At 56.1% G+C, this 25,778-nt stretch overlaps 2 protein-coding genes across 21 annotated transcripts in view; one reads left to right on the top strand and one right to left on the bottom strand.

Annotated features, from left to right (window-relative positions):
* Nucleotides 1–210: 210 nt before the first annotated feature.
* On the top strand, nt 211–25,174 carry RHOF (ras homolog family member F, filopodia associated). 20 transcript variants are annotated; one of them, XM_041728717.1, is made up of 9 exons: nt 211–358; nt 785–827; nt 2,228–2,333; nt 4,221–8,369; nt 9,094–10,553; nt 10,798–10,885; nt 19,161–19,270; nt 19,358–19,492; nt 20,388–21,983. In XM_041728717.1, exons 5-9 carry the CDS (start codon nt 10,428–10,430, stop codon nt 20,550–20,552), a joined length of 624 nt encoding a protein of 207 aa, XP_041584651.1. In that variant the 5' UTR covers nt 211–358; nt 785–827; nt 2,228–2,333; nt 4,221–8,369; nt 9,094–10,427; the 3' UTR covers nt 20,553–21,983. The 20 variants fall into 20 exon arrangements, 17 of the variants coding, with proteins under 17 accessions (XP_041584651.1, XP_041584654.1, XP_041584647.1 ...); XM_041728720.1 differs by lacking the exons at nt 211–358; nt 785–827 and adding exons at nt 846–1,155; nt 2,438–2,474; XR_005983761.1 differs by lacking the exons at nt 211–358; nt 785–827 and adding an exon at nt 23,547–25,174 and having other exon boundaries at nt 1,460–2,333; nt 20,388–20,950; nt 21,470–21,555.
* The window catches only part of TMEM120B (transmembrane protein 120B), a 49,432-nt gene continuing 45,238 nt past the window's right edge, over nt 21,585–25,778 (bottom strand). Inside the window, exons 10-12 of the mRNA XM_041728731.1 lie at nt 24,387–24,451; nt 23,983–24,051; nt 21,585–23,624 (exon numbers count right to left, since the gene is read on the bottom strand). Coding sequence (XP_041584665.1) covers nt 23,511–23,624; nt 23,983–24,051; nt 24,387–24,451 — 248 coding nt within the window. The 3' untranslated portion in view covers nt 21,585–23,510. The remainder of the gene's footprint in view (nt 23,625–23,982; nt 24,052–24,386; nt 24,452–25,778) is intronic.

Here is a 25,778-nt window from a genome sequence, read left to right as displayed (position 1 = left end):
GCCCGACCCGAGCGCTCACCCTCCTCCTCTTCCTCCTCCTCCTCCTCTTCCTCCTCCCCTCTCCTTCCTCGCCGCTTCCCCAGGCACTCTCCCGGCGGCGGCAGCTGCGCCGCCAAAGCCCCGGGCCCCAGCGGCCCCCCACCCCTCACTCGCGCGCTCCCACACTGCCTCCCCCCTCCCCGGGGGAAGGCCTTTTAATTTATTTATTCTGCTGGGACTTAGGTGGGGGGCTTGGCTGGCGGGGGAGGGGGGTCTCCTCCGGCTCTACCTCCCGCGGCTGGGGCTACCCTCCGAGCCGCGGCCGCCGCGGCGTGCGCCTGGGGCCTCCAAAACTGTTTCCAAACTGCCAAGACCGGAGGTGGGCGCGTGGGGGACCGGGGCAAAGGGCTGGGCTTTTTTTGGGGGGGGTGGGGTGGGAGGTGATTGTGTGTTTAGACGCTGGGAACCGTGGGGGGAGGCAAGACGACTCAAGACGAGTTGCAATCGAGGTATCTCTGCTCCGGCTTCCTCTTCTGCCCCGAGACCCCCTCCCCTTTGGAGCTGAGCTAGGGAGGGGAAACCAGGATTTTTAACCAAATTAGCATTCACATTCCTGGGAGGATGTAGCCCTCGCCTGGACCTGGGTGATAGAGGCTTTTTGCTCCGTTTTTATTTTTGGAGAGGAGCGCCCTGTAATTGTCCTATACACATGCTTCCCCCCCCCCTTCTTCCTCCAGCCTCCAGCAGAGGAGAGAGAGTCCCCCTTTTTTGCATTTATCTTTTCCTTCCCCTTTCTTTATTAAAGGTCCGGGAGTGGCGGCGGCCAATCAGCGCGCGGCTTCCATTTTGTGAGTTCAACTCCGAGGCTCCCGGGCTTCGCGAGGACGCATTTGCAGCCCCCTCTACCTCTCCTCTCGGGCGGCCGAGACGGAGGAGCCGCCTTGCTGGGGCTTCGTGGTGGTGTATTTTATATTGGGGCTCTTTTCGGGGTTTGTAATTTGGCCGTGGGTAGGTAATTGGCTGGAGCAGGGCGGCAGGGCGCGGCAGCCAATCAGCGCGCGGCTTCTATAGGGCTTGAGTTATTAGACGCTGATCTCAAAACATCGTTCATCAGACACCAAGGAGAGGCCAACAGATGAGGGGAGCCATTTTTCTGCAATGGAATTAAATGGCCAAGTGGGTTTTTCCTTTGTTGCAAATGGGGAATGTTTTTCCTTTGACTCCACCATCCAGTTCAGGACGCCTCAGTGTTGTGTTTAACATTTGTCAACAGGCTAAAGGACTCACAATTGGAAGAATGAAGAAGACTTTTTAAAAAGATCTGGATTTTTCCTTATGACTTGGAATCCATCTTTGTCTTGTATAACTAGGTCATAGCACACCATTAATGTCAGCAGTTAACAATTTTGAATTCCAAAAAACCTAAGTAAACGACATATTTAATTTTTTTTTCCTCTTTTTTTCTTGGGTGGGTGGGTGGGAGCTTGGAGCTGTCTTAATCTGTATTCTCTTGACTGAACAATAAATTTTTAAATATATATAGTTTCCTCTATTAAACACTTAAACCTGGCCATCTTATTAACTCCTTCTGCTCTCTTTTTAACAAGGTAATGTTTTAAATGTATAGCTGTAGGATTAGCGAAATGGCAGCAACAAAAAATTGTAAGCAGTTGTTATTCTTTTAAGTTTTTAAAAACCTTTTACATTGTAAGTACCCAATCCATTCTGTCCTTATGCAGTGCAGTTTCTATGTTAATGTTGCTGAGATGTCCTTAATTTTCTGAACCTTCATCTGCATGTATGTCTTTGTCGCTCTTGTCTAATATAAGCCAGTTTAAAAATGCTTCTAGACGATTTTGCTTTCTATAAAGCTAAGGTTTTAGCCTTTAAGCTTTTGAAAATGTTTACAGCAATAAATGCTAGTCAGTTTTCTTCCCAGTAACATGTACACTTTTCTTTGAAAATCGATCTATTTGAAGAAAAACAGCTCTGTTTTTCTCGTCTTGGTAGGGGGGTGGGTGAGGGAAAGGAAGACCTTCTCTTTGTGTACAGAGACTAAAGCCGTCACAGGAAACTAGATTAAAACTGGAAAACAAGTCCTAGCTGGTTCGAGCCAAACACCAACGTTAACTCGCGGGTATTTTCTATGGTGGTTGGGATGGCCGTGCTGCTTTTGCCTTTTGTTTGATTTGACTGTGTATTTTCGCCTTTTGTCTCTTAATGACGATCACACCATTGCTATATCCAGAGCAGTAAACAGTCCTCAGCGAAGCCGCCTTTTGCCAACCCAACCCTGGAAAGTTTGCAGAAGTGGAAGGAGCAGAAAATGCCATGAGAGTGTAACTTACAAAAAGGTAACAACAAGAAAAGACACCACCATTCCCCTCCAATAATCCTAACTAAACAACCCCCCCCCCCAAGATATTTTTTACATAACACGTCCAAAACCTACGCCCAGCTTGATCTTCCAGACTCCATGGCACCGGGCTGAGCGGGTAAGTTAAAAAAAAAAAAAAAAAAAAAGTGCCTTTTGCCCCTTCGAGGAAATCTTTTTTCGAGCAGGCCAAGGGCTGCAGATGTTTGGGAGCTGAGGGGCGACGGAGGTTTCTGGAGCTTTATGTTTGGCAGCGGGTGGGGAGGGGTGGGGGGGCGAGGGCTCCGCAGACCCTCTGCCCCTTCTGCCCAGGAGGCGAGGGGAGGGTCTCCCCGGCGAGCTCGGGCATCCAGGGAGCCGCCTGCGGTCGTCCCTCCAGCTTTGCTAGGTCTGAGCCTTGATGGGGAGGAGGAAATTGAAGTGTTTTTGGAGGTGGGGGGCTCAAAAGACGAGGAAGCCTCCCCGCCCGGCCTAGGACCTCTTTCTCTCGTGACGGCGGGGCTCGCACTCCGAAGCCGGCTTTTCGGGGCTCCGGGGCGTGCCTGCGCTTCCTAAGCAGAAAAGGACAAAAGGCCGGCGTCCATGTTGGCACCATGACGCAGCATCTCTCCCGCCTGCCACCGAGCGGTGCCTGTTCTCCCGGCCGCGCTCGCTCCTCCCTCCCAAGCACGAGTTTTATTTTCAGGTTCAGAGCTGAGCCGCCGGCCGGGGCCGGGGCTGGGGCCGGGGCCGGGGTTGGGGCCGGGGCCGGGGCCGGCGGGCGGGCGGGCCGGGCTGCAAGTGCTAATGGCGGCCGCCCTCCTCCGTCCTCCCTCCTTCCCCAGTTGTCGTTGGGCGGTCCGGGCGGACGGCGGCCCCTCGCCGGGCCGGGCCCGAGAGCCCGCAGGGCGTAGCGCCCCAGGCCGGAGGGTGGTCGCGGGGACTGAGGCTGGGGCCGCGAGCCCCGGGGCGTCGCGCGCGCCGCGGCTCCCGCGCTCGCCTCCGCCGGGCGAGGCGGCCAGACGGGCGCCATTTCGCGCGCCGCCCGCGGCTCGGGCGGTGGCGGCTGCTGCGCGCCAGACGGGAGGAGGGAAGGAGGCGGCGGGGCCGGGGGGAGGGGAGGCCGGCGCGCCGCCGCCCGCGTTCCAGGCCGCCGCCCGCATGGACGCCCCTGGCTGGGGAAGGCCTCGACGACGAGCGCGGGCTCCGCCGCCGCCCCGGACCGCGCGCCGGACCCGGGGGCCCGCGCGGGCACGAGGAGGCCTCCCTGCGAGGCGCGGCCGGTCGGGGCCTCGAGGCCCCCCCACTCGGACGGCGCCGCCCGCGGCGGGCGAAGCCTCCCTCGGGGCCCGGCCCTGACCCCAGGCGGATCCCCGCCGCCTCGCCGCCTGCCCGGGCCTCGGCGCCCGCGATGGCCGAGCCCGAGGGGCGGGGGCCCCCTTGTCCCCACTTGGGCTCGAGGCCCCCGCGGAGGCCACCGACGTCCCGCCTTGGCGGCTCCGGGCACACCCTCCGACCCTGTGCCCTGGAGGCCGGGAGGGGGCGGGGAGGAGCGCGGCCTGGGAAAGCGGAGCGGGCCCTCCCCGGGACCCCCCCGGGCGGACGGCTCGGGTTAAGCCCTCGCGTCTCCGGCCCTTCTTCGGGGAGGGGATGCGGACCGGGCGGGTCTTTGGGAATGCAGATGAGCCGCCTCCTGCTGCTAGTCGCCGGGGCTGAACTTCGTGACTCAGCCACCCCCACCCCCACCCCCACCCTTTCCAGAGTGAGGGCCACGGGGCAGATGAAATAAGGGGGGGGCTTTTGTGAGGCGACTTTTCCCTCCAGGAGACCCTGCCCGGTTTGTGGCCGTCCACTCCCTAACAAACCCTCCGACTTTTTCCCCTGTCAGGCTCTTGGCTGGAGAAAAGGCAGCTGCCTGGCACCCCCGGAGTGAACTATCCTCCTTTGGACAGCACGAGCAGGCCTAATGTCACTCTGACAAGAAGGTAGGTGTGAGTCCTTTCCCAGCCTGCCAGGGAGATTCGGGGGGCTTGGGAGCTCAGGGAGGGTGAGGGTGAGCACCCCAAACCCGCTGGGCTGGTTCTGCAGCCTCTCCCCCACACAGATGTGTGGGACTATGTGTGTGAAATCGGCTCCCTGCTAGGTCCATCCATCCCCGCCTGTCAGCTTCTGTTGTCAAGAGTTTGGGGTGTGCAATTCTCTGCAGTCTTGAGCGGCATAGGAGGCTGCACTTGCAAGTATTTACCAGTTGTGTGTTTTGTGGTGGGAGAGGGCCCTGGGTGCCTCTTCTGAAACGTAGTGTCTGCTGCCAGGAAACCCGACCCTGCTCTGGCCCTCCCTTCCTGCCCAGAGTGGGGGCGTGTGGGGTGACTGTGTGAGCTGGCCTCTTCCCCTCGGATGTCTAGAGCTGCTAGGGAGGTGGAGAACACAAGTACCTGAGTTTTGGGCCAGCTTCCTCTGAGAAAGAGGTTTCTTGACTCTTCTCCCCATTCCTTGGAATTCCCACGGATTCTCTGCACCACCACCACCCTCAAAAAGAATAGTTTGTAAAATCAGACCCGGGATTTGAAACCTGGCTGGCACGTAAATACGTGCTGTGACTTTGCATGAGCTGCTTGGTCTCTGAGCCCGTTTCCCTATATTGCTTAAATGGGGCTAGATCAGTGATTCCCAGCCCTGAGCCTGCTCGTTACAAACGTCTCCCAAGGCCCAGTCCAACAGCTTTTGATTCAGTAGGTGAGACCTGAGAACTTGCATTTCTAACAAGCTCCCAGGTAATGCGGATGGCTGCAGTCTGAGGACACCTTTTGAGAACCTCTGGGCTGGGTAACACCTGGAGGTATGGCGAGGATGGCGTTAGTGCACTTGAAACCCCATGCTCCGTTCTTGACAGAGACGTTAGCTTCCCAATAATGGCAACTCTCTCCCTATTCTCCTGATACAAGCTGGCTGCTCATACATAGTTAACTACTGTCTCCAGGAAACTCCACAGCTGGAGGTGGCGTGGCCCTTGATCTCTGATCCCTTCCCCATGTGATCTCCAGTTAGGGATTACTTTGATGAACCATTTGGGTCCAGGTGCCACTGATCCCCACCACTCCCCCATTTGGGCTGAGGTTTGGCTTCCTTGTGGGATGAGCCCTGCCTACTTTTGCCCCACCCCTCAATGTGAAGGCTAAACCAAAGCTTGGGGGAGGGGCGGGGCTTGACCTGGAGATTTTGTTGAGAGCCATCCTGGCGGTTAATCTAGGGAGGCTCTAAATCCTGTGGCTGTTCTGGTGACCTTGGGCGAGTCTCCAGTGTGAAACGATAGTAAAGATGCAGACTGGAAACGGGAGTGGTAGGCGTAAGTGTGATTAGGGGGCTTGGCCTCACGTTCTGGCTGCACATTAGTTGGCCTCCTTTCCCATGTGGCTGCAGGGAGTGGGGGCTGGGCTGTCTGCGAGCTCCTCCCCCACCAACCCACCCCCGAGGCACGTGGCAAAGCCTGGGGCAAAGGGGAAGACTGACTCTCCGTAGGCAGGGAGCCAGCACCGTTTTTCCTTCTGTGTGGTTTGAGTCGGAATGGTGGCCTCTCCTCAGCCTCACCGACTGCCCCATAATGGGGTCATGATTTGGGGTCACTCCCCCAAAAACCCAGAGAATAAAAGGGACGCACCCAAGGTCACGAGGCCACCAGTGGTAGCCAGGGTGGAGTTCCAGGTGTCTTGACTTCTAGCCCATCACCCGTGTCCATGGCACCCCCTCCCACCCCAGCTGTCTGGGTTATTTTGGGCTTCCTCTCGTGCCAGCTGTCTGCTGGCATCACTGCCAGGAAGCTGGGAAAGCAGTCTGGTTGAAAGTAGCCAGTGTGGTGCTCTTCACTCCTGGCCCCCTTCCCTTGGCTCTATGAGGGTCTCCAGTCCCAGATAAGCTGGGGTTGGTTCATCTTGTCCTTTGCTGTGGGGGGGGGGGGGGGGGGAGGGGGAGGAAGGAGGCTCCCTCCCGTGCACCTGGCACCACACTTCTTTGCCCCTATGCGCACGGGGGCTGGGGGGGGGGCACTTTCTAGAAGTTGATGAGGCTCACGTTCTTAATATCTCATGGGCCCTCTTCCTTTCACACTGGCCTAAAATTTGAGGTTTAAATTTGGTTCTGCTATTGAGTTGATTATTCAACCCCCTTGATCCTCAGGTGACTGGCGTGTTGCCTGAGGGTGTCCTCTGACCCTTTAGATAGAGTCCTTAGGGTTTCCAGAGACGGGGGTCTTTCTGTCCCATGGGCGTCCGGTGGCTAAATAATTGATTTAAACTTCGCCTCTCCCAGCCCCAGGCTGGAGAGCCATAGCCGGCTTCGGAACTATTAGGGAGCAATTAGGTGCTAAACTGGTCTGGGTATGACTTCGGGGAAGGAGAGGTGTCCTTAACGACCTGTAAGGGTCATACTCCCTCCTCACTTCCATTTCTTCTTTACCTCTTTCACCTTTTTTTTTTTTTGTACCCCCACCCCACACCCATCACCTGGGGCAGGGAGAGGCGGAGCAGCCAGTCTGTCCTCTGGCCGTGTAGTTCCTCCCGGCTCGGGCTGGCCCCGCCCCCTAGTCACGGAGCGAGCCCCGGGCGGGGCGCTCCTGGCGCCAATCCGGTGGGGCCAGCCTGGAGAGGGCCACGCCAGCGGAAGGGCGGCCCAAGGCTGGGAGGTGGCTGGACCTGCCTTGCTACTGGACACCAGGGTCCCGCCTCTTCCGGCCCATCCAGCGTGAGCCCCAGCCTGGAATACGACCTTTCAGACCCTCTGGGTGGAGACTGCCTCTGCCCAGACTGTGGCAAGAGGCGCCCCGCCATCTTGGAGGCCGCCTGGGTCCAGCGCCGTCTCCAACTGGCCAGTGACCGCAGCAAGTCCCCGCCCCTCCGGAAGCTAAGGTCTCCCCATGTGAAGCAGGAGGAATGTGGACGATGACCTTTTGAGCTGTTTCTGAGCCTGGCTTTGGAGGGGGAGCTTTCTGTGTTCCAGCACGACCTCCCCACCAGCACCGCCAGGTACTGAGCCCTGGAGAGAGCCCTTGACTCACAGTCAGCCCCTGGCCACCTCCCATCTCTGGTACCTCAAAGAATTAGCTCAGTTTCTTCTGCGGCCGCTGGGTTGGATGACCCCTCAGGAGTGAGGTGACCTCCTAGGATGTTCTCAAGTACCGGGGCAAGAGAAGCTGGAAGAATTGTCCTTAACTTCCACATCCTAACCTATGCTTGGTCAGACCTTGCCCCGACAAGCCAGAAGTGGATCTGGCCCTTAGTTCTCTTCTGGGCTCAGCTGGCCTTATGGCGGGAGGCGCAGGCCATATGAGTCCACGCCACTCATGCTACCTGGCGTGCTCCCCTAGGCTTCGGTGTCCAACAGCTTTATGGCAAGAACCAATTTAAGGACTCTTGCTTGCTTTCCTAAACCTCTCCAGGAATTCCTTGTGAATAAAAGGTGAATGACTTGGGGCCTCAGAACATCTCAGGTAAGGGAGCAGGGCTCCCAGAGCATGCGAGCTGGCCCTGCTCAGCGGGCCTGCCCCGGCCCAGCTGCCTCTGAGGAAGCTCTCAGCAGCTGGCCTGGCTCCTGGGTATTTTTAGGTACAGATCCAGCCCCTGCACCACTGGAGCGGAGTCCAACTCAAACACTCCAGGCCGGGTGGGGCTGGGGTTCTGCCAGCCTCCTGGTGATGCAGGGGTGGGTGGGTGTGCCGGGGCCAGTGTCAGCTGTTCTGCCTACATGCAGGCAGGGCCGGGAAGCCTCATTTTTCTTCTGCCCCGAGCGCCCCCCACCCCCTAGTTTGGTGGAAGCCATGTGTTCTGTCTTAAGTTGAGATCGGAGCCCCATTTCTCAGGAGAGAAAATGGAAACTGAGGTCCCAGATTTTGAGGAATGTCAGGAGGTATGGTTAACCCCCACCTCCTGTGGCAGTTTGCTCAGAGTGGGTTGACCCTCCTAACTGAATCTCCCCCGGCCCCTCATTCTCTTGCCCTCCAGGCCCTCCCTGAGCCTCAGGGTCAGATCCAGGGCTGGCTGGAAAGGTAAGTGGTTCTCCCCTCATTCGGAGGCCTCCTTCATCCTTCCTCTCCTGCTGGTCTCAGGCTGCCATTACACATACCCCCAGCCCTGCCTCACCAGCCAGCCACAGCTCCTCTTAGGTCACCAGAGAGAGCTTGAGTACTTGGCTTTGGCTGAGCAAAGCTCTTTTCAGGAGCTTTCCTCTCTTGAGCCTGGCAGAAAGGCCCTCCCTGATCTGACTCCAGTTACCTTGACAACCCTGTCTGGCCTCCCTGCTCACTCTCAGGCACTGTGGAACCTAATGGGGTTTTCCAGCCACCATGCCTTTGCCCATGGTGCCCATCCTGCTTCCATTGGTCTTCCTCTCAACATTGCCTATCTTAGGTTCGACCTTCCCTAAGCCCTCATCTCTAAATTGTTCACATCTCCCAGACTCCTTTAGACTGTTCCCCAAAACTTCTTGCTTTGCAGGCAGGAACATGGTTGCCTCTCAATAAATTTGTGTTGGAAAAAAGGAATGAGTTGCTGTAAATTTGTGTGGGGGGTGCTTGACCCAGCAGGTGGCCCTCTGGCCCTTGACAGCATAGGAGACTCCCTCCCTTAACCTGCAGCTGGGACTTAAACCTCCTTTTCCCAGCTCTGGGCTCTTCATTTGTGAGCTTCGACGGGCGGTCGCTGCTGCCCTCTGGTGGTCAGACCTTATCTTGCATCTGCTGAAAACCTACCCCGTGTTCATGGAATTGCCAGGTTGGCGGTTTCCTCCGTGAAGTAGTTTACCTGGTCTTTGCTGAGAGCTTGAAGATTGAAAATCTTCCCTGGGGGCCAGGAGACCGAGAATCCTTCCAACCCTGTCTGAGGAGACTACTCCTGCCGGTAGGACCCGTCTCCCTTGGCCATGCCTCAGTGCCGGCTTGCTGCACCCCGGCTCCGGGCGTCCCCTGCCACTCCTGACAACTGGCCTGGCTTGCGCGAAGGACCGTTGGTTGGCCCAGAGTCGCGGGGAGGGAAGGAATGGGGGGCAGGGGCGACCTCACGATAGTACCTGCACATTGTGCTCAATAAATGGCTGTTTTGGTCGGGGAAGTGGGAGGAGTGATGAGAATTCTTGAGATGAAGATACGTGGCTGCTGGCTGGCGAGCGCTTTATTACATTTCAGGGTGGGATGGGGGATTATCAGGGGTCCCAGTTTATCTTCACGAGATCTGCCCTGGCTTTCCCCAACCCTTCCTCGACGGTGTCTTCCTCGGTTCACGCCTCTGGCCTGTGCTAGAAAGAGGCTTCCGCCCGCGAGGTTTGGGGCCAACCCCCAAAGGGTGTTGTTCTGGAGTCGTTCACCTGCTCTCCAAGACGCCCGCCCCAGGCGGCTGCCCGCCAGGGGGCGCCAGACGTCCACCTTGTGCTCTCGGGGAGGTGGGGGGTAGGTGAGGGGAACTGCTACTCCCCACCCCGCACCCCCACTGGCGCCCGTGGGGCTGGGCTGGGTGGGCAGACCCGCCCCCCCACCCCGTGCCAGCATCTTGCCTGCATTACCAGCCTACCTCGTGGGGAAACGGCCCGGAAGCCGACCGCCGCAGGCCACGCAGCTGAGCGGGGCGACCTAGGGGGCTTTTCCTAGAGCTGGAGACCGAGGGCTCCTGGAACCCTGGTGCTGGGGCAACAGTCCGCCGGTCAAAGGGCCCCTGTCCGACGGGGGCGGCCGAGCCGGCCAATCAGAGGGGCCTGCCAGGGGGCGGGGCCTGCCAATCAGGGGTGCCCGGGGAGGAACGGCGGAAACGACCGGCTCTGGTCGGTGGGGGGCGCGCGCCTGGCGTGCGAGGGAGAAGGCGGGAGCCGCGCTTCAGCCCGAGCACCCCCGCTTCTCAGAGGTCTCAGTTTCCCCGGGAATGAAAGGTGAACTGCGCGGGCCAGGACCCCAACAGAAGGGAAAACTGAGGCCGGGAGGTGGGCCCGGGCGGCTGCCTGGCGGAGGCGACGCCGGCACACGTGGGCGGGGCTTCCCTGGCCCCGCCCCGGATGGTTCAGCCCCCGCGGCCTGCCCCGCGGCTGCCGGTGCGGCTGCCGGTGCCGGCTGCTCTCCGCTATGGACGCCCCCGGGGCCCCGGGCCCGGGCCCGGGCAGGAAGGAGCTCAAGATCGTGATCGTGGGCGACGGCGGCTGCGGCAAGACATCACTGCTCATGGTGTACAGCCAGGGCTCCTTCCCTGAGGTGAGGCCGCCGCGGGCGCTGGCGGGGTCGGGCTCGGTGGGGAAACGGGCTTGGGGCCGCCGGGGCCACGGACGGCCTCCACCCCCGCCTCGAGCCTGGGCCCCGGCTCCCGGCGTCACCCCGGGGCGCCCCCTCGGGAGTTCCAGAGTCCAGCCGGGCGAGGGGAGCCGAGCTGGGTAGGGCGACGGGGGCGGTGCAGCTGGCCCCGGGCCCCGGGAGAACCAGCCGGCCCCTTCCCCGACAGGACTACGCCCCATCGGTGTTCGAGAAATACACGGCCAGCGTGACTGTGGGCAGCAAGGAGGTGACCCTGAACCTGTACGACACCGCGGGTGAGTGCGCCTAGGGCTTCCCCCGCTTGGGTATCCCCCCGGGCACCCCCACCCGCCAGCTTCTGTGGGGCTCAGGCCTCCCATCGCCCCTGACGGTCGCGGAGGGGCGCTGGCAGGGTGGCCTTGGAGGCTCAGAGGACCCCACTCGCTCGTCTTTGAAAGGGAGGGCACTTGAATGAGGTGAGCGCCTCGGCCGTCCTCCTGGCGCTGTGTGCTGAGGACCCACGGCTTCGTTCCCCTCCTTTGGTTCTAGAGAACCGTGGGCATCGCTTCTGCTTCCCATGGTTCCAGGATTTCGTGTGTTGCATGCTGTGGTCTCTGAAGACTCTGTGGGTTGCAGATCTGAGTTCCCTGGTGCTAGGATTCTGTGGGCTGAATTTCTGGGTCCTATGGTTCTAGAATTCTCTGAGCTACATATCAGAGCCTGTGACTCCAGGCTTTTGTGGTTGACAGTCCTGAGGCTTCAGGGTCCTGTGGACATAAACGATGAGTTCCACACGTCTGAGATTCCATGGGCTACAGTGCATAGTTCTGCAAGTCTCTGCTCTACACTTTTGTGCCTGTGATTCTAGGATTCTGGCTACAATTCTGTGTCTTCCTGGTTTCCTGGGGATAAACCAAGTACTGCAGAAGGAACAGAGCTCTAAGTCCAGAATAAGGTTCTCTCTGCCACCTGCAGCTCCTAAGGCATGTGGATTTATGCTAATCTCACGTCAATTATCAGTCCCTGCTGTGGGCTGTTGTGGGGGAAGGCAGAGTGTCCGTCCTCAAGGAGCTTCCATCCTGCCCTTAATCAATCCCCTTCTGGGCTGAACCAGCATTGGAGGACAAAGGTTAAGATCCCTAGGTGGGACCTCACCCAACCTCTGTGACTCAGTGCTTAGTGGCCTGCGTGGAACCTCGTCATCAGGTGCCCCATCCACTGCCAGCCAAGCATTGTATGTATGAGGAGAAGTCTCCACTGGCCTTGGATGGAGCCCATCCCCCACCCCAAGGCTGCCAGTAGCATCTCTCATTCCACTCTGGAGAGAATCAGAACAGGGATTGTCCCATCCCAAGACCCCTCTTCCGTTCCTGATTTTGGCAGCCTTTACTATATGGTGGGGTCCACCCTGTAGTGGTTTCTAAAGGACTCCCCCTTTGTTGGATGAGGGCCCTGCTTCCAGCCCTGTGAACTAAGAAAGCCAAAGGTTGCTGAGAAATTCCCTGGGGGCGTGACCATAAGAGCAGTAAAACTTACAGTGTGTCTGCTACACGTTTAGTTTCACATGCTTCCTGTCGGGGACCCAGGGAGGGGCAGGTCCATTAGCCCCACTTTGTGGGTGGGGTGCTGGGGAGGCAGGGAGAGTCACAGGCAGGTTTTCGTTCTCCTCTGCCCTTCACCCTCAGGGCCTCTCCTGTCAGATCCCTGGGCTTCACTGCTCATAGAAGCCTCCCCCATCGGACCCAGCACAGGGACCCACTTCTGGTCTTTGTGGCCTCACCCAGAGAAAGATGGTCAAAAGATTTTTATCAGGGCAGACTGCTGTGTGGATGTTCTAGAAAGTTTCTGTTTGGTATAAGGAAGGCTTTGCTCTCACAGCTGCTGTGGGAGGGATTGGAGGGGCTCCAGGCCCAGTCATCAGAGGCACATAGCCACCACAGCGATGATGGTCTTCCTGCCACATGCTTTGGAATCAGACCTGGGCTTTGATGCTGGCTCCCCTGGGCTGCGTGTCATTAGGGACACCTGGGCCTCAGTTTCCTTATCTATAATGAGGGCTAAAGTAGTCTTGAGGATTAAATTAGACCCATGTGACATGTAACACAGGGGTCGGCTCTTGGGAAGGGCTAAACGTTGTCATGATTTTTAAGTCTCCCCCGCACGGCCCTCCCCACAGGACGCTGGCAAGCAGCAAACAGAACTGGGGGTTGAACGAACGACTCAGTGGAGTCCTAGGGAAGTAGATTGGCTTCATGGTCAACAGGACAGCCCAAGAAGGAATACTCAGGGAGAAAGAAACGTGGCTGCTCCTTCTGGGTGTGTCACTGTGACCCAGGAAGCCCTGTCACAAGGAACATGAAGGAGAGACTGGGCATTCTTTCATATGCCAGTGCCCAGTACGGTGCCTACAGAATTAATGCGGAAGATATTTAGATGCTTGTGTGATAAAGGCAGTGAGATCGTCTCCACCTGTGGGTGGGTGGATGGAGAACAAAAATAAGTGGCAGAAAACGATGGCCGGCCAGGGGACCAACTACAGAAAAAGACTAAGGAGGGTGAGGGGAGTGGCTGAGCTGGAGACAACTCTAGTAAATGTTATGTAGAAGGTTCTGGAACCTAATGAGCTAGACCTTGTGGTGGGGGTGGGGGTGGGAGTGGTACAGAGTGGTATCTTTCCAACCAACCATCGGTGACCAGAGCTCTGGTTCAGGGGTGACCCCTGGGAGGCTGAATTTTTCCATACCCAGGACCAGACCACAGGGGTCTGCATGGGAGGCCAGTGTGGCCTTGTCTCCATCCTACGGAAGCAGATACAGACTCCTTAGCGGTGAGAAGGTGGGTGGAGGGGTGATGGAGCTCTCAGTGCTGACAGGTGAAGGGGAGGCGGGCAATGTGAGCAGTATTGCCCTCGCAGCTGCTCCTGCTGGGGGCCCTGACACCCTTGACGGCAGGAAGCTGTGGTTCTGTCTGAAGTTTCCCGGGTGGAGGGGAGGTGGGGGTAGGTGGGATGTTAAGACACCAACCAGAGATGGAGCCCTCTGGGCCTTGGGGGTGAAGTCCAGGGGTTAGGGTGGCACAGGATGGAATGGAGGTTGCCAGGGAAGTGGGGAGCCACAGGCCCCTTCCCAGCCTGAGATGGGAACAATAGGATGAGTGGGGTGGGGGAGGCAAAGGAGTTTTGCTGAGATGGGGAATCGGGGACCAGAGGGCTATCTAGGAGCCAGGAGCTCTGGGGGCTCGAAGAGCTGAAGCTGCAAGACACTCCAGCTTCAGGTCGGAGCTGCCAAAGCCCAGCTACTCCTGCCCCCCACCCACCAGGGAGGAAACCCAGGTGGGCGGGCCCCAATAGCAATAAGTGGGTTCCTCTTCTCGCAGCTTCCCCTTCTCATGTTGCCTTGCCCCTCTCTGACCAACGCCCTGATGGGAGCTGGGGACCAACTGCTGGGGATTTTGGAATCCCTGTAACCCAAAGACACCCTCTCCTCAACCTAGCCCCAGGCCTTAGAGACCCCTACCCCTAGAAAGATGACTGCCACAACAGAGGTCCTTCCCACAAAGGAAATACCCTCATGCTAGGCAAGAACCTCACTTCCTCCCTGCCCCACAGCCCTGCCGGTGTCAGGAAGATGGGCCACTTCAAGGGGGAGCTGTGGCCCAGAATACCTTTCCTCACTAGAAATAAATGCATCCCTTTGCACGTAATTCCATGTGAGCTCATCTGCAGAGGCCAGAGTGGGGCCCTAGTGTGCCCCTAGACCGGTGACTTGGCCCCTTTAAGCCTTAGCATCAGTGTGGGTAAATGGGGGAGGATAATGGTATCACCTTGTGGCTGGGGGGCCCCTAAAGCTTGTGGGTTCAAAGATCTGGGGTTAGATGCCCACCCAGGTCCCCATCCCCTGGAAGTTCCTGTTTTAATAGTAACCATAGTAGCAGGCCTTCACCTTTGTCCAGCATCGCTTAGTCTATGGTTCCTTTACTTCCAGTATCAGGGGTAGGGTTATCACCCTCTTTAAGAGATAAGGAAACTGAGGCTCAGTGAGGGAAGGCACCCAGGTCACAGAATGTGATTCTAGCCTAATTCTCCCACACTCCACATCTCCCAAGGGGACATGAGGTCAACAGCATCCAAGAATCCATCATTTGTAGACCCGGTCCCCACGTGGAGGTTCACACTGAATCTTGAGAAAAGTTGAGCCAGGCACAGTCAAGCCAGGAAGGCAACCTGGAGGAGGGAGCTAGGATCTGGGCTGGCTGCCCGTCCCCTCCCAGAGCCCTCCTCTCTTGAGATACCTGTGTTGGCAGCCTTTTGGTCAGGCCTAGGGCTTGTAGGGTAAGGCCCTCCTCCTACCCTCTGCAGTGGACTGAGAGAGAGGCACCCCCAATAGTCTCACCTTCAGTCATCTGTCTTCAGTCATCTGAGCTTCCATTTAGCTGTGTGACCTCAAGGTGATTCACTTCACCTCTCTGTGCCTCAGTTTCTGCATCTGTAAAATGGGGTAACAACAGCCCTACCTTGTTAGCGTTGTAGTGAGGAACGATGAGTTAGTGCAGTCAGTGGGCTTCAAGCGAAGCCATGAGGAGCATGAGCCTTCATAAGGAGGGAGCTTTGCCGGCACGGATTGTTGATATTCATTCACTCTTCCTAGTGTTATTCTCAAGGCTCACCTGCTCCTCACATACCTATTTCACAGGTGAGGAAATCATTTGTAAGAAAACAAGGTCCAGAGATTGATTGCCAGTTGGGAAGTCTGGGGAAGTCCTCCTAAGAAAGTTCTTGGCAATTTGAGAGTGGCATGGTCAGCAGCTGACCTTAAGAGTTGAGGACCCAGCTGGTGCTCCAGCTTACAGGGAACCCGTCCATGACCTTGAGAAAGGGCCCTCTGGCCACATGGGCTCCTAGCAGGAAGAACTTCCTCCAACTAGCTTACCTCCCAGGGTGGCTGCTTAAATTAACACAGGCTTTAGAAGTGAAATGCCCTTGCCAAAATGATCATTACACCTTATTCACCCACCCACTCCTTTGTTCGTTCATTCGCCAGTTACTGGGCTCGCCTGTGTCTCAGGGGATATAGCCGAGGGTTGTACAGAGATGGCCCCTGTCGGCAGGGACTTCTGTGCTCATAGCAGAGACAAAACCAAACCGAAACCCAACATCAGGGAGCGACATGTACTCAGAAGAATAATAAAAATGTGGTCAGGCGTGGGGCAGCAGTCAGGAAAGCTCTCCTGAGGGAGGTGACATTTCTGCAGAGACTTGAAGGGAAGGAGGGAGTGAGCCATGCTACTGCCTGGGCAAGAGGGATCAATGGGCAAGGGCCGAGGCCCCTGGGGCCGGGGAGTAGAGGAGGTGGTCAGGCCCAGTCTGACTTCCTCCTTTCACCCACTGCAGCCCAACTTCTGCCCGTTTCAGCTCTGCCGAAATCCTCACAGGCCAGCGTTGCTAAACCCCCAGGCACGTTGCAGCCCTGGTCTCTGCTGCATCTGACAGGAGCTGAACAGCTCTGGACAACCACTGGCCAGGCTTGACTGGAGGCCTGCTGGGTACCAGGGATGATTTTTTTTTTTTTTTTTAAGGACAGACATGGTGCCTGTGCGCTTACATGTTCCCTGGGGAGACAGGCAGTAGACCAGTCGGTGTCTGAGCACAGATGGTGGATGCCCAGGACAGGGGCAGTCCTCCCCGAGGAGCCAGCCAGTCAAGATGAGGGGAGCTGTTGGAGCACGAGGAGGCCCGTTTTACAACTACTGTCCATTCCCACCGTATTTCTAACAGGGAATAGACATGTATGTTGTGCCAGGATTCAGAACCTCATCCTTATACCTCAGGCTCAGAACCTGTGTTTGCACAATGCAAAGTGAAATAGAGCATTGCTGCCTATCAGCAGAAGGAACACTCAACTGGCAACCGGGGGTTGAGCCCTGGCGGGGTCTCTTCTCTGAAGCTCAGTTTCTGTGTAAATCGAAGTATTCACTCCCATCAGGTGATGGCTGTAAGGATTTCTTAACCGTTTGTGGGCAAAGTGTATAGCGTATACTTTGTATACAGTGTATAAGGCATAAAGTGTTGGTGTTGTGAAGTAGAAGACGACATTATTTGACATTTCAGGACATTATTTGTCCTGAAAAGGGAAATAATGTGGATGTTCAGTCTGAATGTTTTAAAATAAAATGCTAAGAAGAGAATGGGGGAAGGGAGTAGGGTAAGTGTTCAGGTGTGGGAGGACAGCAAGTGCAAAGGCCCTGAGGCACAGGAGTTTGCTGGGTTTGAGAAACGGTGAGGGGGGTGGAGCATGGGAGAAAGGTCAAGGTCCATGGGTGCCGGGTCATGTGGCACCTGGGGAGATGTTTGGATTTTATTTTATTTTATTTATTTATTTTATTTATTTATTTATTTATGATAGTCACACACAGAGAGAGAGAGAGGCAGAGACACAGGCAGAGGGAGAAGCAGGCTCCATGCACCGGGAGCCCGACGTGGGATTCGATCCCGGGTCTCCAGGATCGCGCCCTGGGCCAAAGGCAGGCGCCAAACCGCTGCGCCACCCAGGGATCCCAGATGTTTGGATTTTATACAAAGGGCAGTAGGGAGCTATTGAAGTTAGTTTTCACTTGAGGGTAGAGAGGCAGGATCTTATGTCTTAGATTCAGCCAGCTGCTGGGTGGAGACGGGATTGTTGAGGGGCAGCAGCCAATCATGGGAGACCAGCCATGGCTTGGACGATGATGGTGCTATGCTGCCCAACAGAACTTTCTGCAGTGTTGGGATGCCCTGCACCCATGCTGCCCATTACGGGAGCCACTAGCCCTGCGTGGCAATTAATCACTTGATCCCTGCATGGAGCCTGCTTCTCTCTCTGCCTGTGTCTCTGCTCCTCTCTCTCTGTGTCTCTCCTGAACAAATAAATAAAATCTTAAAAAAGAAATGTAGCTAGTGCAACGGAGAACCTGAATTTTTAATGTTAATTCATTGAAATTAGCCACATGGGGCTAGCAGCTACCCTATCAGACAGCATAGGTCTAGAAAGACATGGACCAAGATCAGGAGAGGGGATGGTTTGCAGGAGATGGGCTGGCACAGCATCCTGGGCCAGGTTTCCACCATTGCACAAGGATTTCTCCAGTCTTCTGGTGATGAGGGCAGAAGAGTCCGAGTCAACTGGGCCCTGACAGCCCCTCACCCCCTCCACAGTGTTGGGAGGACTCTGACTAAATGGTAGCATGGAGTCCTCCTGGCCTAGCTATTGTCATAGCTGGGAGTCCCGTTCATTGCACACCGTCAGGAGTCCTGGATCAAGAGGGAGAGCCAGTGGGAAGGGAGAGTATGGCAGTGTCCTGGCAGCAGCTGGGGGTCAGGAGCAGGATGTGGCCTGTCCTTGCGTTGGCAGGGAGGGAGCAGCAGGAGGGCAAGCTGGCACCACACAGGCACCCCCAGGCTAGGAGGAGGGGTGGGGATTCCTGGGCCTCTGTGTCTGATATAATGGAAGGAAGTCACATTTCTGTCTTTGCAGAGGTGGCTGGGGAGTTGTCAGTGAGCCCAAGGGGCTTCAGTTCTCACTGTGGGAATAATAAAATATTATTAGTGTGGTGACTACGTGCATCATCCTGGGCTGGCTTCTGGACCAGGGCAAAACTACTATTGGCCATTACCAGTGAGATCTGAACTGGGCCTGTGGGTTGGGTTCGAGCACACCGCTGGTGTTGTTTGCTCCAGCTTGACATTTGTGCTACAGGCGGTGATAGAATGGGCTTGTTCTTAGAAAACCAGAGGGAAGTATCCTGGGGTGAAGCAGCAAAATGCCTGAAATCACTCTCCCCTCACTCTCACCGGTTCGAGTGTTCAAGTGTTTACATATATGAAGGGCAAGTGGCACAAAATGTAAAATTCAGGAATCCAAGGAAGGGAAGTTTTTGGCATCCTTTTACAACCTTTCTGCGAGTTTGAAATCATCATTGTAAAAAATACTTTTTAATACCAAATAATTAATAATTAAAAAATACTTTTTAATACTAAAAAGCATAAAAAAAAAACCACACCCAGCCTGGGCGTCTGATTCAGTGGGTACAGGGGAGGGGCCGAGCACCCATAGCCTTGGGTCTCCCCAGGTAAGCCTGACAGCAGCTGTGCGGGTCCCCCCACCCCCACTCTCCTCCAGGGGTTTGCCAGAAGGGCAGGAGGAATGCAGCCCAAGGCCATGCACCTCTCAGCCTGGGGGTACCCTCCAAGATCCTGCTGATCAAGGGGAGCTGATTCGGCCTGAGTCTGTTATCTTCCACCTGAGTGCCAGGGCCGGTGGCGGGGGAGGGGGGGGGAGTAATTGCCTTGGACATAATTGCTAGTAGTTCCTCCAGCTTCCCCTGATTACCCTGTAATCAGATCCAGTTCTGAGCACTACATGGGTTTTATCCCCTGTAATCTTGGCTACTGTGGGCTGCCACCTGTCTTAGAGATGAGCACACCGAGGCCTTAGAGACAGAGTCACCAACCCTTCACCCCTTAGAGCCTAGAGGGGGGACTCGGGTGGACAGAGGAGGTGGTGCCTCCCTTACCCATTGCCTACTTTCCCATTTCAGGGCAGGAAGATTATGACCGGCTGCGACCTCTGTCCTACCAGAACACCCACCTTGTGCTCATCTGCTATGACGTCATGAACCCTACTAGCTATGATAATGTCCTCATCAAGGTGAGGCCTGGGGCCCAGCCAGCCTGCTTCAAGGGTGGGGGCCACGGATCTGGCCTCAGCCCCGATGCATGTCCTCTCCCTCCACAGTGGTTCCCTGAGGTCACACATTTCTGCCGTGGGACCCCCATGGTGCTCATTGGCTGCAAGACAGACCTGCGCAAAGATAAGGAGCAGCTGCGGAAGCTCCGGGCCGCCCAGCTGGAGCCCATCACCTACATGCAGGTCAGGGAGAGGCCCCCTCTCCGCTCCCTCCACACCCCCGTACTCCCCCCACCCCTCCTTCCCCTCCTTCCCTACTTCACTTTAATCCTTATAACCCTGAAGTGCAGACTGTTAGCATACAGGGGGCTGGTGGGCACTGAGACCCAGGGAGGTGACACAGTGGTTAAAAGTCACACAGCTAACCTGCAGCTTCGCCGGGATCCTGTCCCAGTCACTCTGGCTCCAGAGTCTGAGCCCTTAACCACCATCCTGTTCCATCTGCCACACGGGACGGGAGGGTGGGCCTGGTTCAAACACAGGGTTCCCCGACCCACGGGAGTCACAGGCAAAACCAGACCCTGCAGCTTTCTGGCTGAAGCATGGGACAATAAAAAGAACACAAAGGAAAATGAATAAGAAAGTTTAATAAAAAGGAATAAGTACTAATAAAAGTAAATTTTAGAAGGAGAGCTAGTTTTTACTGTCCTCGCCCAGCTCTGTTGCTTACATGGAGCTTGTGAGGAGGGACAAGGGAGAGGCATGCAGGAAGCCCTCCGTGTCTGGAGGCCTCTAGCTCTTCTCACAGGCCCAGCTGACACAATGGCTGGCCCAGTTGGCCCAGTTCTTGAGAGTTGGGATGTGGCTCCCTCTTCCCCTGACAAGGGACGAGAGCAGGGGGCAGGGCAGAGGCCGGGATGGGCTTCCCTCAGCCGCCCTTGGCCTTCAGGCCACACCACAGGCCCTTCCCATCCATCCACACAGGCTGCCGGGGGCTGGGCCTGGGACCAGGAGGAGGGGGGCTCCACACTCCAGAGAGCCCCGAAAGCCAGCTTCAAGTCCTCAGATCTGTGAGTGAGGGGTCAGGAGGTGCCCCAGGCTCCAGGGCTCATCTAATGCAGGCCCCTCCTCTACCCAGGGCCAGATCGCCTGTGAACAGATCCGAGCTGCACTCTACCTGGAATGTTCTGCCAAGTTTCGGGAGAACGTGGAGGACGTCTTCCGAGCAGCGGCCAAGGTTGCACTCAGTGCTTTGAAGAAAGCACAGCGGCAGAAACAACACCGGTTGTGCCTGCTCCTATGACCCCTCTGGGCAGGGCTCCCAGCCCAACGTGCAAGACTGACGGGGCCCAGGCTGCCAGGCCCAGACTGTACCCCCAGAACCTGTCCTATTGCCAGCTTTCCAAGGACACTTGGAGTTGGGTGTTTCCCTGTGCCTGGAGCCTGTGGCTAGACTCTTAGAACATTCTGGAGATGTCTCCTTTCTTAGCTGGGGCTCTGACCATGAAATCACCTCCGGGTTTACACTGGAGGTGGGCCGGCATGGAGGTGGGTGAGGATGCTGGACTCAGCCCCTCCAGACCCCAGATCCAGTGTTTGTCCCTAGGACTCAGGAGTACACAGCCTCCTCGCAGCCACGTGTGTCCCATCGCACACCGATAGGTCCTGCAGACCGATGCTTGAAACAAAGAACTACATCTGGTACGTGGATAAATGGATTTGTCAGCGTTCCACACAGTCCCCAAACCCACTGCTCCTGTGTCACCCGCCTCCCTGGGCTCCTGAGATAGGCAACTGCTGCATCCTCCGACTTCTGGCTGCTTTCCTCCAGGAACTTGGGGCCACAATGGGACAGGGACTTATCGGGACAACACAGGCACCAGCCCCGGACATGGGGGCTGGCCCCTGCCCCCACCCCCACCCAGGACTTCAGCTGGGCTGCCATCTTTCCAGAGCTGGAATGGCATGTACACATGCCTGAGGGGGAGAAGAAACATTCTAAAAACTCAAAAAGCACCCTGAACCACCAGGCAACCCTGGCTCAGGGGCTTGGCACCTGCAACCCCCCCACTGCCCCCACTGCTGGAAGCTCAAGATGAAAACTGTCATCAGTTCTGAGTGGTCGTGGGCAAGTCACTGCCCTCTCTAGACTGGTTTCCCTATCTGCAAAACGACAGCACTGACTCATTTTAGTCATCAAGCTCCCTCTGTCCCTCACAGCCTCCACTTCTGCCAAGCTGAGACTATCCTGGCCTCCTGCGAGAACACCCAACCTCCAGCTACAGAATCGCTGAACCATCTGGAAGGTCTGCGTTCAGGGGCATCCAGTTTTTATTTTTATTTTATTTTATTTTTTTCATCCAGGAGTTTTTAAACAAGTGCTCCAGGTGATTCTAATGCCCCAGAGATCAGAGCTGCTTGCTTCCTGAGTGAGCCACAAGTTAGCGTTAACTGAATACAGGATAATGGCTTGAGGTGGCTCCTGCCCTCCAGGGATCTCTTGCCTCAGCCCCCACTAAGCTTGAGCCTCTCTGAAGTCATCTGCTAGAGGAAGACTTACGTATGCCACCCCATCCCACCTCACCCCACCCTGCCATGCCCTGGGGAGTCAAAAGAGCACTCAATCCAAGGCCTCGTGGACAAATGATGGTATAGGGCAGAGGTTAAGCTAATCATACTCTATGGACCAAATCTGGCAGCTGTGTGTTTTTGTAAATAAAGTTTTGTTGGGACACAGCCATACCCATTTATTTATCCATTGGCTGCTTTTGCCCGACAACTGCAGACTGAGTGGTTATGATAGATGATCTGGCCCTTTGCAGAAAAAGTTGGTTGACTCCTGGTCTAGGAAAAACCCAAGTGCCTAAGAATCAGCTCAGAAGACCCAGGCTGGAGTGAAACAGGACAGGTATAAAAGGGAGGCCTGGGGTCTGTGGCTCACTAGAATGCAAGCACCCCATCCTAGGCAGGCAGCTCAGCCTAGCCAAGAACTTTCCATTTTTCTAGGGAAGCAGAAATCTAGGTTTTTATGTAGACTCTTACTGGGGTGGAGGGGAAGTTTCCTATTTTAAAAATGTAACAATGAAAAAAGCTTAAACTTCCCTGAGGACCAAAGCATGACTATGGAGGCCAGTGAACTCTGGTCAGAGGGGTTTGTAGGGAGGTAGTTAAGGGTAACTGAGGCCAGTGTGGGAAGCAGTGGCAAAACACTCAACCAAACCTGCTAGCTTCTTCACCTGCCCCACAAATAGAGAAGCGGATGCAAGGCGACCAGCAGACTTGTCCTAGCCTCCCAAGTGCCACCTCCTGGAGGGAGCCTGCTCAGACTCTCCCCACCACATTCCAGAACATGAGGGAACAGGAGGGAAATGGAGGGAGGTGGAGGGTGGGTGACCTCCGTGATGGCTTAAGTCTCAAACAGCGCTGAAGTCTGGGTCCCCCTCCCTGAGTACTCACTGCAAGAATTCCGGGAAGTGGGTTGAGGGGTGGCGGTCAGGAAGCCAAACTCTGAAGTGTCAAAAAAAAAAAAAAAAAAAAAAAAGCCCTCACACTACCCAAGTGATGCCAGGGCTGGGACGCCCCCTGGTGGTTGCAGCAAGCCCTCTGGAAGGGAAGCAGGGCAGCTGCTCTCCTGGGGGGGGGGTGGGGGGGCAGGCAGGCTAGAGACTCAGGAATTGCAAAGAGCACAAGACAGACAGACAGTGGTTCTCTGAGAACTTAAATACCCCGGGCACGGGGCAGCGGCGGCCAGGAGAGCTTACAGCAGGAGCAGTGTGCCCCGAGGAGGGAGGCTCCACAGGACACCGGGCGTTTCCTTCCACCCGCTGGGGACTCAGCAAGTGGCAGGTGGGCACCTGGGCGAGGCACAGCTAGACCCCAACTTGAGGGGCTCCCTGAGTCTTTAGGGCCCCCCCCGTCCCCACCCCAGGAAGACCGACCAGGGCTTGGCCCTGACCAGGAGGGCAGCGGGGGAAGACTGCGGATTAGGGAGCAGTCAGGAGGCCCCCCCATGTTAAATAGGTCATAAATAGGGAGGCTGGAGCAGGTGGACATAATGCCAACAGGCTGGAGTCACATTCCTCTTGTCTGCCAGGGACCCAGGCCTCGGCTCTTCTCACAGTCGTGCGCTGACCCCTGGGCTGGCTGCTGCCAGTGACCACGGTCACTGTGGGGACAAAACCCGGCAGCCAGCAAGGGTGCCAGCTGGAACCCCCTGCAGTCTTGAACCCCGGGGGGCCGGGGGACATCCGGTTCCCTTGGCTCACGGCTTCTTCCCCTTGTTTCTGTTCTTCTGCAGCTTTGCGTGCACAACTTTGAGTGTGGTCAGGAAATTGCCAAGGAAGAGGACGAGGAATGTGAGCGCCAACACGAACACCTGGCAGGGGCAGGGCCATGCAAGGAGATGGGGGAAGGGTGGCAGGGGGAGGAGGGGAAAGGAAGAAAAGGGGGAGCCAGCTTTGATCAGCTGCTTCTGTGACCTCGCAACCCTCTTAGCACAAGCCACTGGCAAACTGCAGAGTTCCATCCATAGAAAGCAGGGCTCTGGACCAAGTGCATGAGTCCTCAGGGTCATGCAGGGCCCCGAGGTGGGGACACCCCCCTAGCATTCAGTAGGGTTCTCAGACCACTTAGGGTCTCCTTGGCCCCAGGAGCAGGGAGCAGGGTGGCCGAGGAAGCTGGCCCAGCCTTCCCCAGGACCCCTCCTCTGCCCCACCAACACACACACACCATACCTGCCATTCTCTGCATTCCTCGTGGCTGGAGAGCTCAAATAACGTGATGGCATTGTACAGCTGCCAGAACTAGAGAGAGGAGGCAGGCACCACTTACCCCATCGGGTTCCCCTGGAGACCCACATGGGGAAGCCCAGGGGGTGGACCAGGCCCCCAGCTTCTGGTGTCCACCAGGCCAGAGCAGCCTGAAGATCTGGGGCTCAGTATGCTGGTGCTACGGGCCACTGCTGGCTCCTGCCTCAGCATCCCAGAGCACAAGGCACAGATAGGGGCCATGTCTGCTCCAGGACCCAATGAGATGCCCAGCTCAGGGACAGCTGGTGAATGAGGGAGAGGCCTGAGGACCTTTTGTTCCCAGGGGTCAGCCCAGAACAGGGGATACCCACAAACTCCAGGGGACTCACATGGCCACAGAACAGGAAAGGCAGAAGGAAGGTGAGGCCCCGCCACATCCAGGACTGGAATCCTTCTGTGGAGATGAAAGAGGAAGTAAAGGGTCTGTGTGATGGGGTTCAGTTGCCCCCACAGCCCCATCAAGCACTTACCACCAAGCCATGCCAGTCTCCGGAGATTAGCCACATGAGGCGGGGGGGGGAGCCCTCACCTGTCATCAGTGGGTGACACTCAACTATGAACACCACCCAGAGAGCGTGTAGAACACCCGTCACAGGCATGACTGCTCTCATGCCTCGAGTCACCATGAACTCCTAGGGCTTGACAACACTTAAAGCGGACATGCCAGGCACTGATTTTTAATCATGTATTTAATTTGCACAGAATTTTGCAGTTTTTTTAAGGATTATTTATTCATGAGAGACAGAGAGAGAGAGGCAGAGACACAGGCAGAGGGAGAAGCTCCCTCTGCAGGGAGCCCAACGTGGGACTCGATCCCGGGACTCCAGGATCACCTGGGCATCCCAGAATTTTGCATTTTATAATGGACTTTTGCATGTATCACTTCAACTGCATCTTGACAAAGTAGGGCCTACTCTGCAGAGTAATTCAGTTGAAATGACCATCTCAAAAGATGACAGAATTTTATTAGTTTCCTGTGAAAGTTGAGACAAGAGCTCTCCAAGCTCTATTGACTGGGGACTTGATCCATGAGTTAAAAAAAGTTAAGCACACAGGTGCCTGGGTAGCTCAGTCAGTTAAGCATCTGACTCTTGATTTCTTTCTTTCTTTTTTTTTTTTTTTTTGACTTCTTGATTTCAGCTCAAGTCATGACCTCAGGGTCTTGAGATCGAGCCCTGTGTGAGGCTCTGAGCTGGGCGTGCAGTCTGCTTAAGATTTTCTCTCTCCCTCTGCCCCTCCCCACTACATTTTCTCTCTCTCTCTCTCAAAAAAAAAAAAATATATATATATATATATATATAATAGTCTAGTACACATTCCCGATGTATATATGTGTATGTGTCTATACATATTTATATGTAGCCATATTATTATTACTCCTCTTAAGTAGGCTCAGCATAGAGCCCAACTCAAGGCTTTAACTCATGACCCTGAGATGAAGACCTGAGCTGAGATCAAGAGTCAGATGCTTAACAGACTGAGCCACCCAGGCGTCCCTATGTGTAGGCATATTATACATGCACAACACTATGCTTATATAATTATGTATATTACAAAACACAGGCAAAAAATAGACATTTAAAAAGAATAAGACAGGGGATCCCTGGGTGGCTCAGTGGTTTAGCGCCTGCCTTCAGCCCAGGGTGTGATCCTCGAGACCCAGGATTGAGTCCCATGACAGGCTCCCTGCATGGAGCCTGCTTCTCCCTCTGCCTGTGTCT

Source organism: Vulpes lagopus, chromosome 14 (genome assembly GCF_018345385.1).
Source record: "Vulpes lagopus strain Blue_001 chromosome 14, ASM1834538v1, whole genome shotgun sequence".
Lineage (NCBI taxonomy): Eukaryota > Metazoa > Chordata > Mammalia > Carnivora > Canidae > Vulpes > Vulpes lagopus.
The sequence above is the reverse complement of the archived record's forward strand: the minus strand, read 5'-3'. Positions and strand labels throughout refer to the sequence as shown.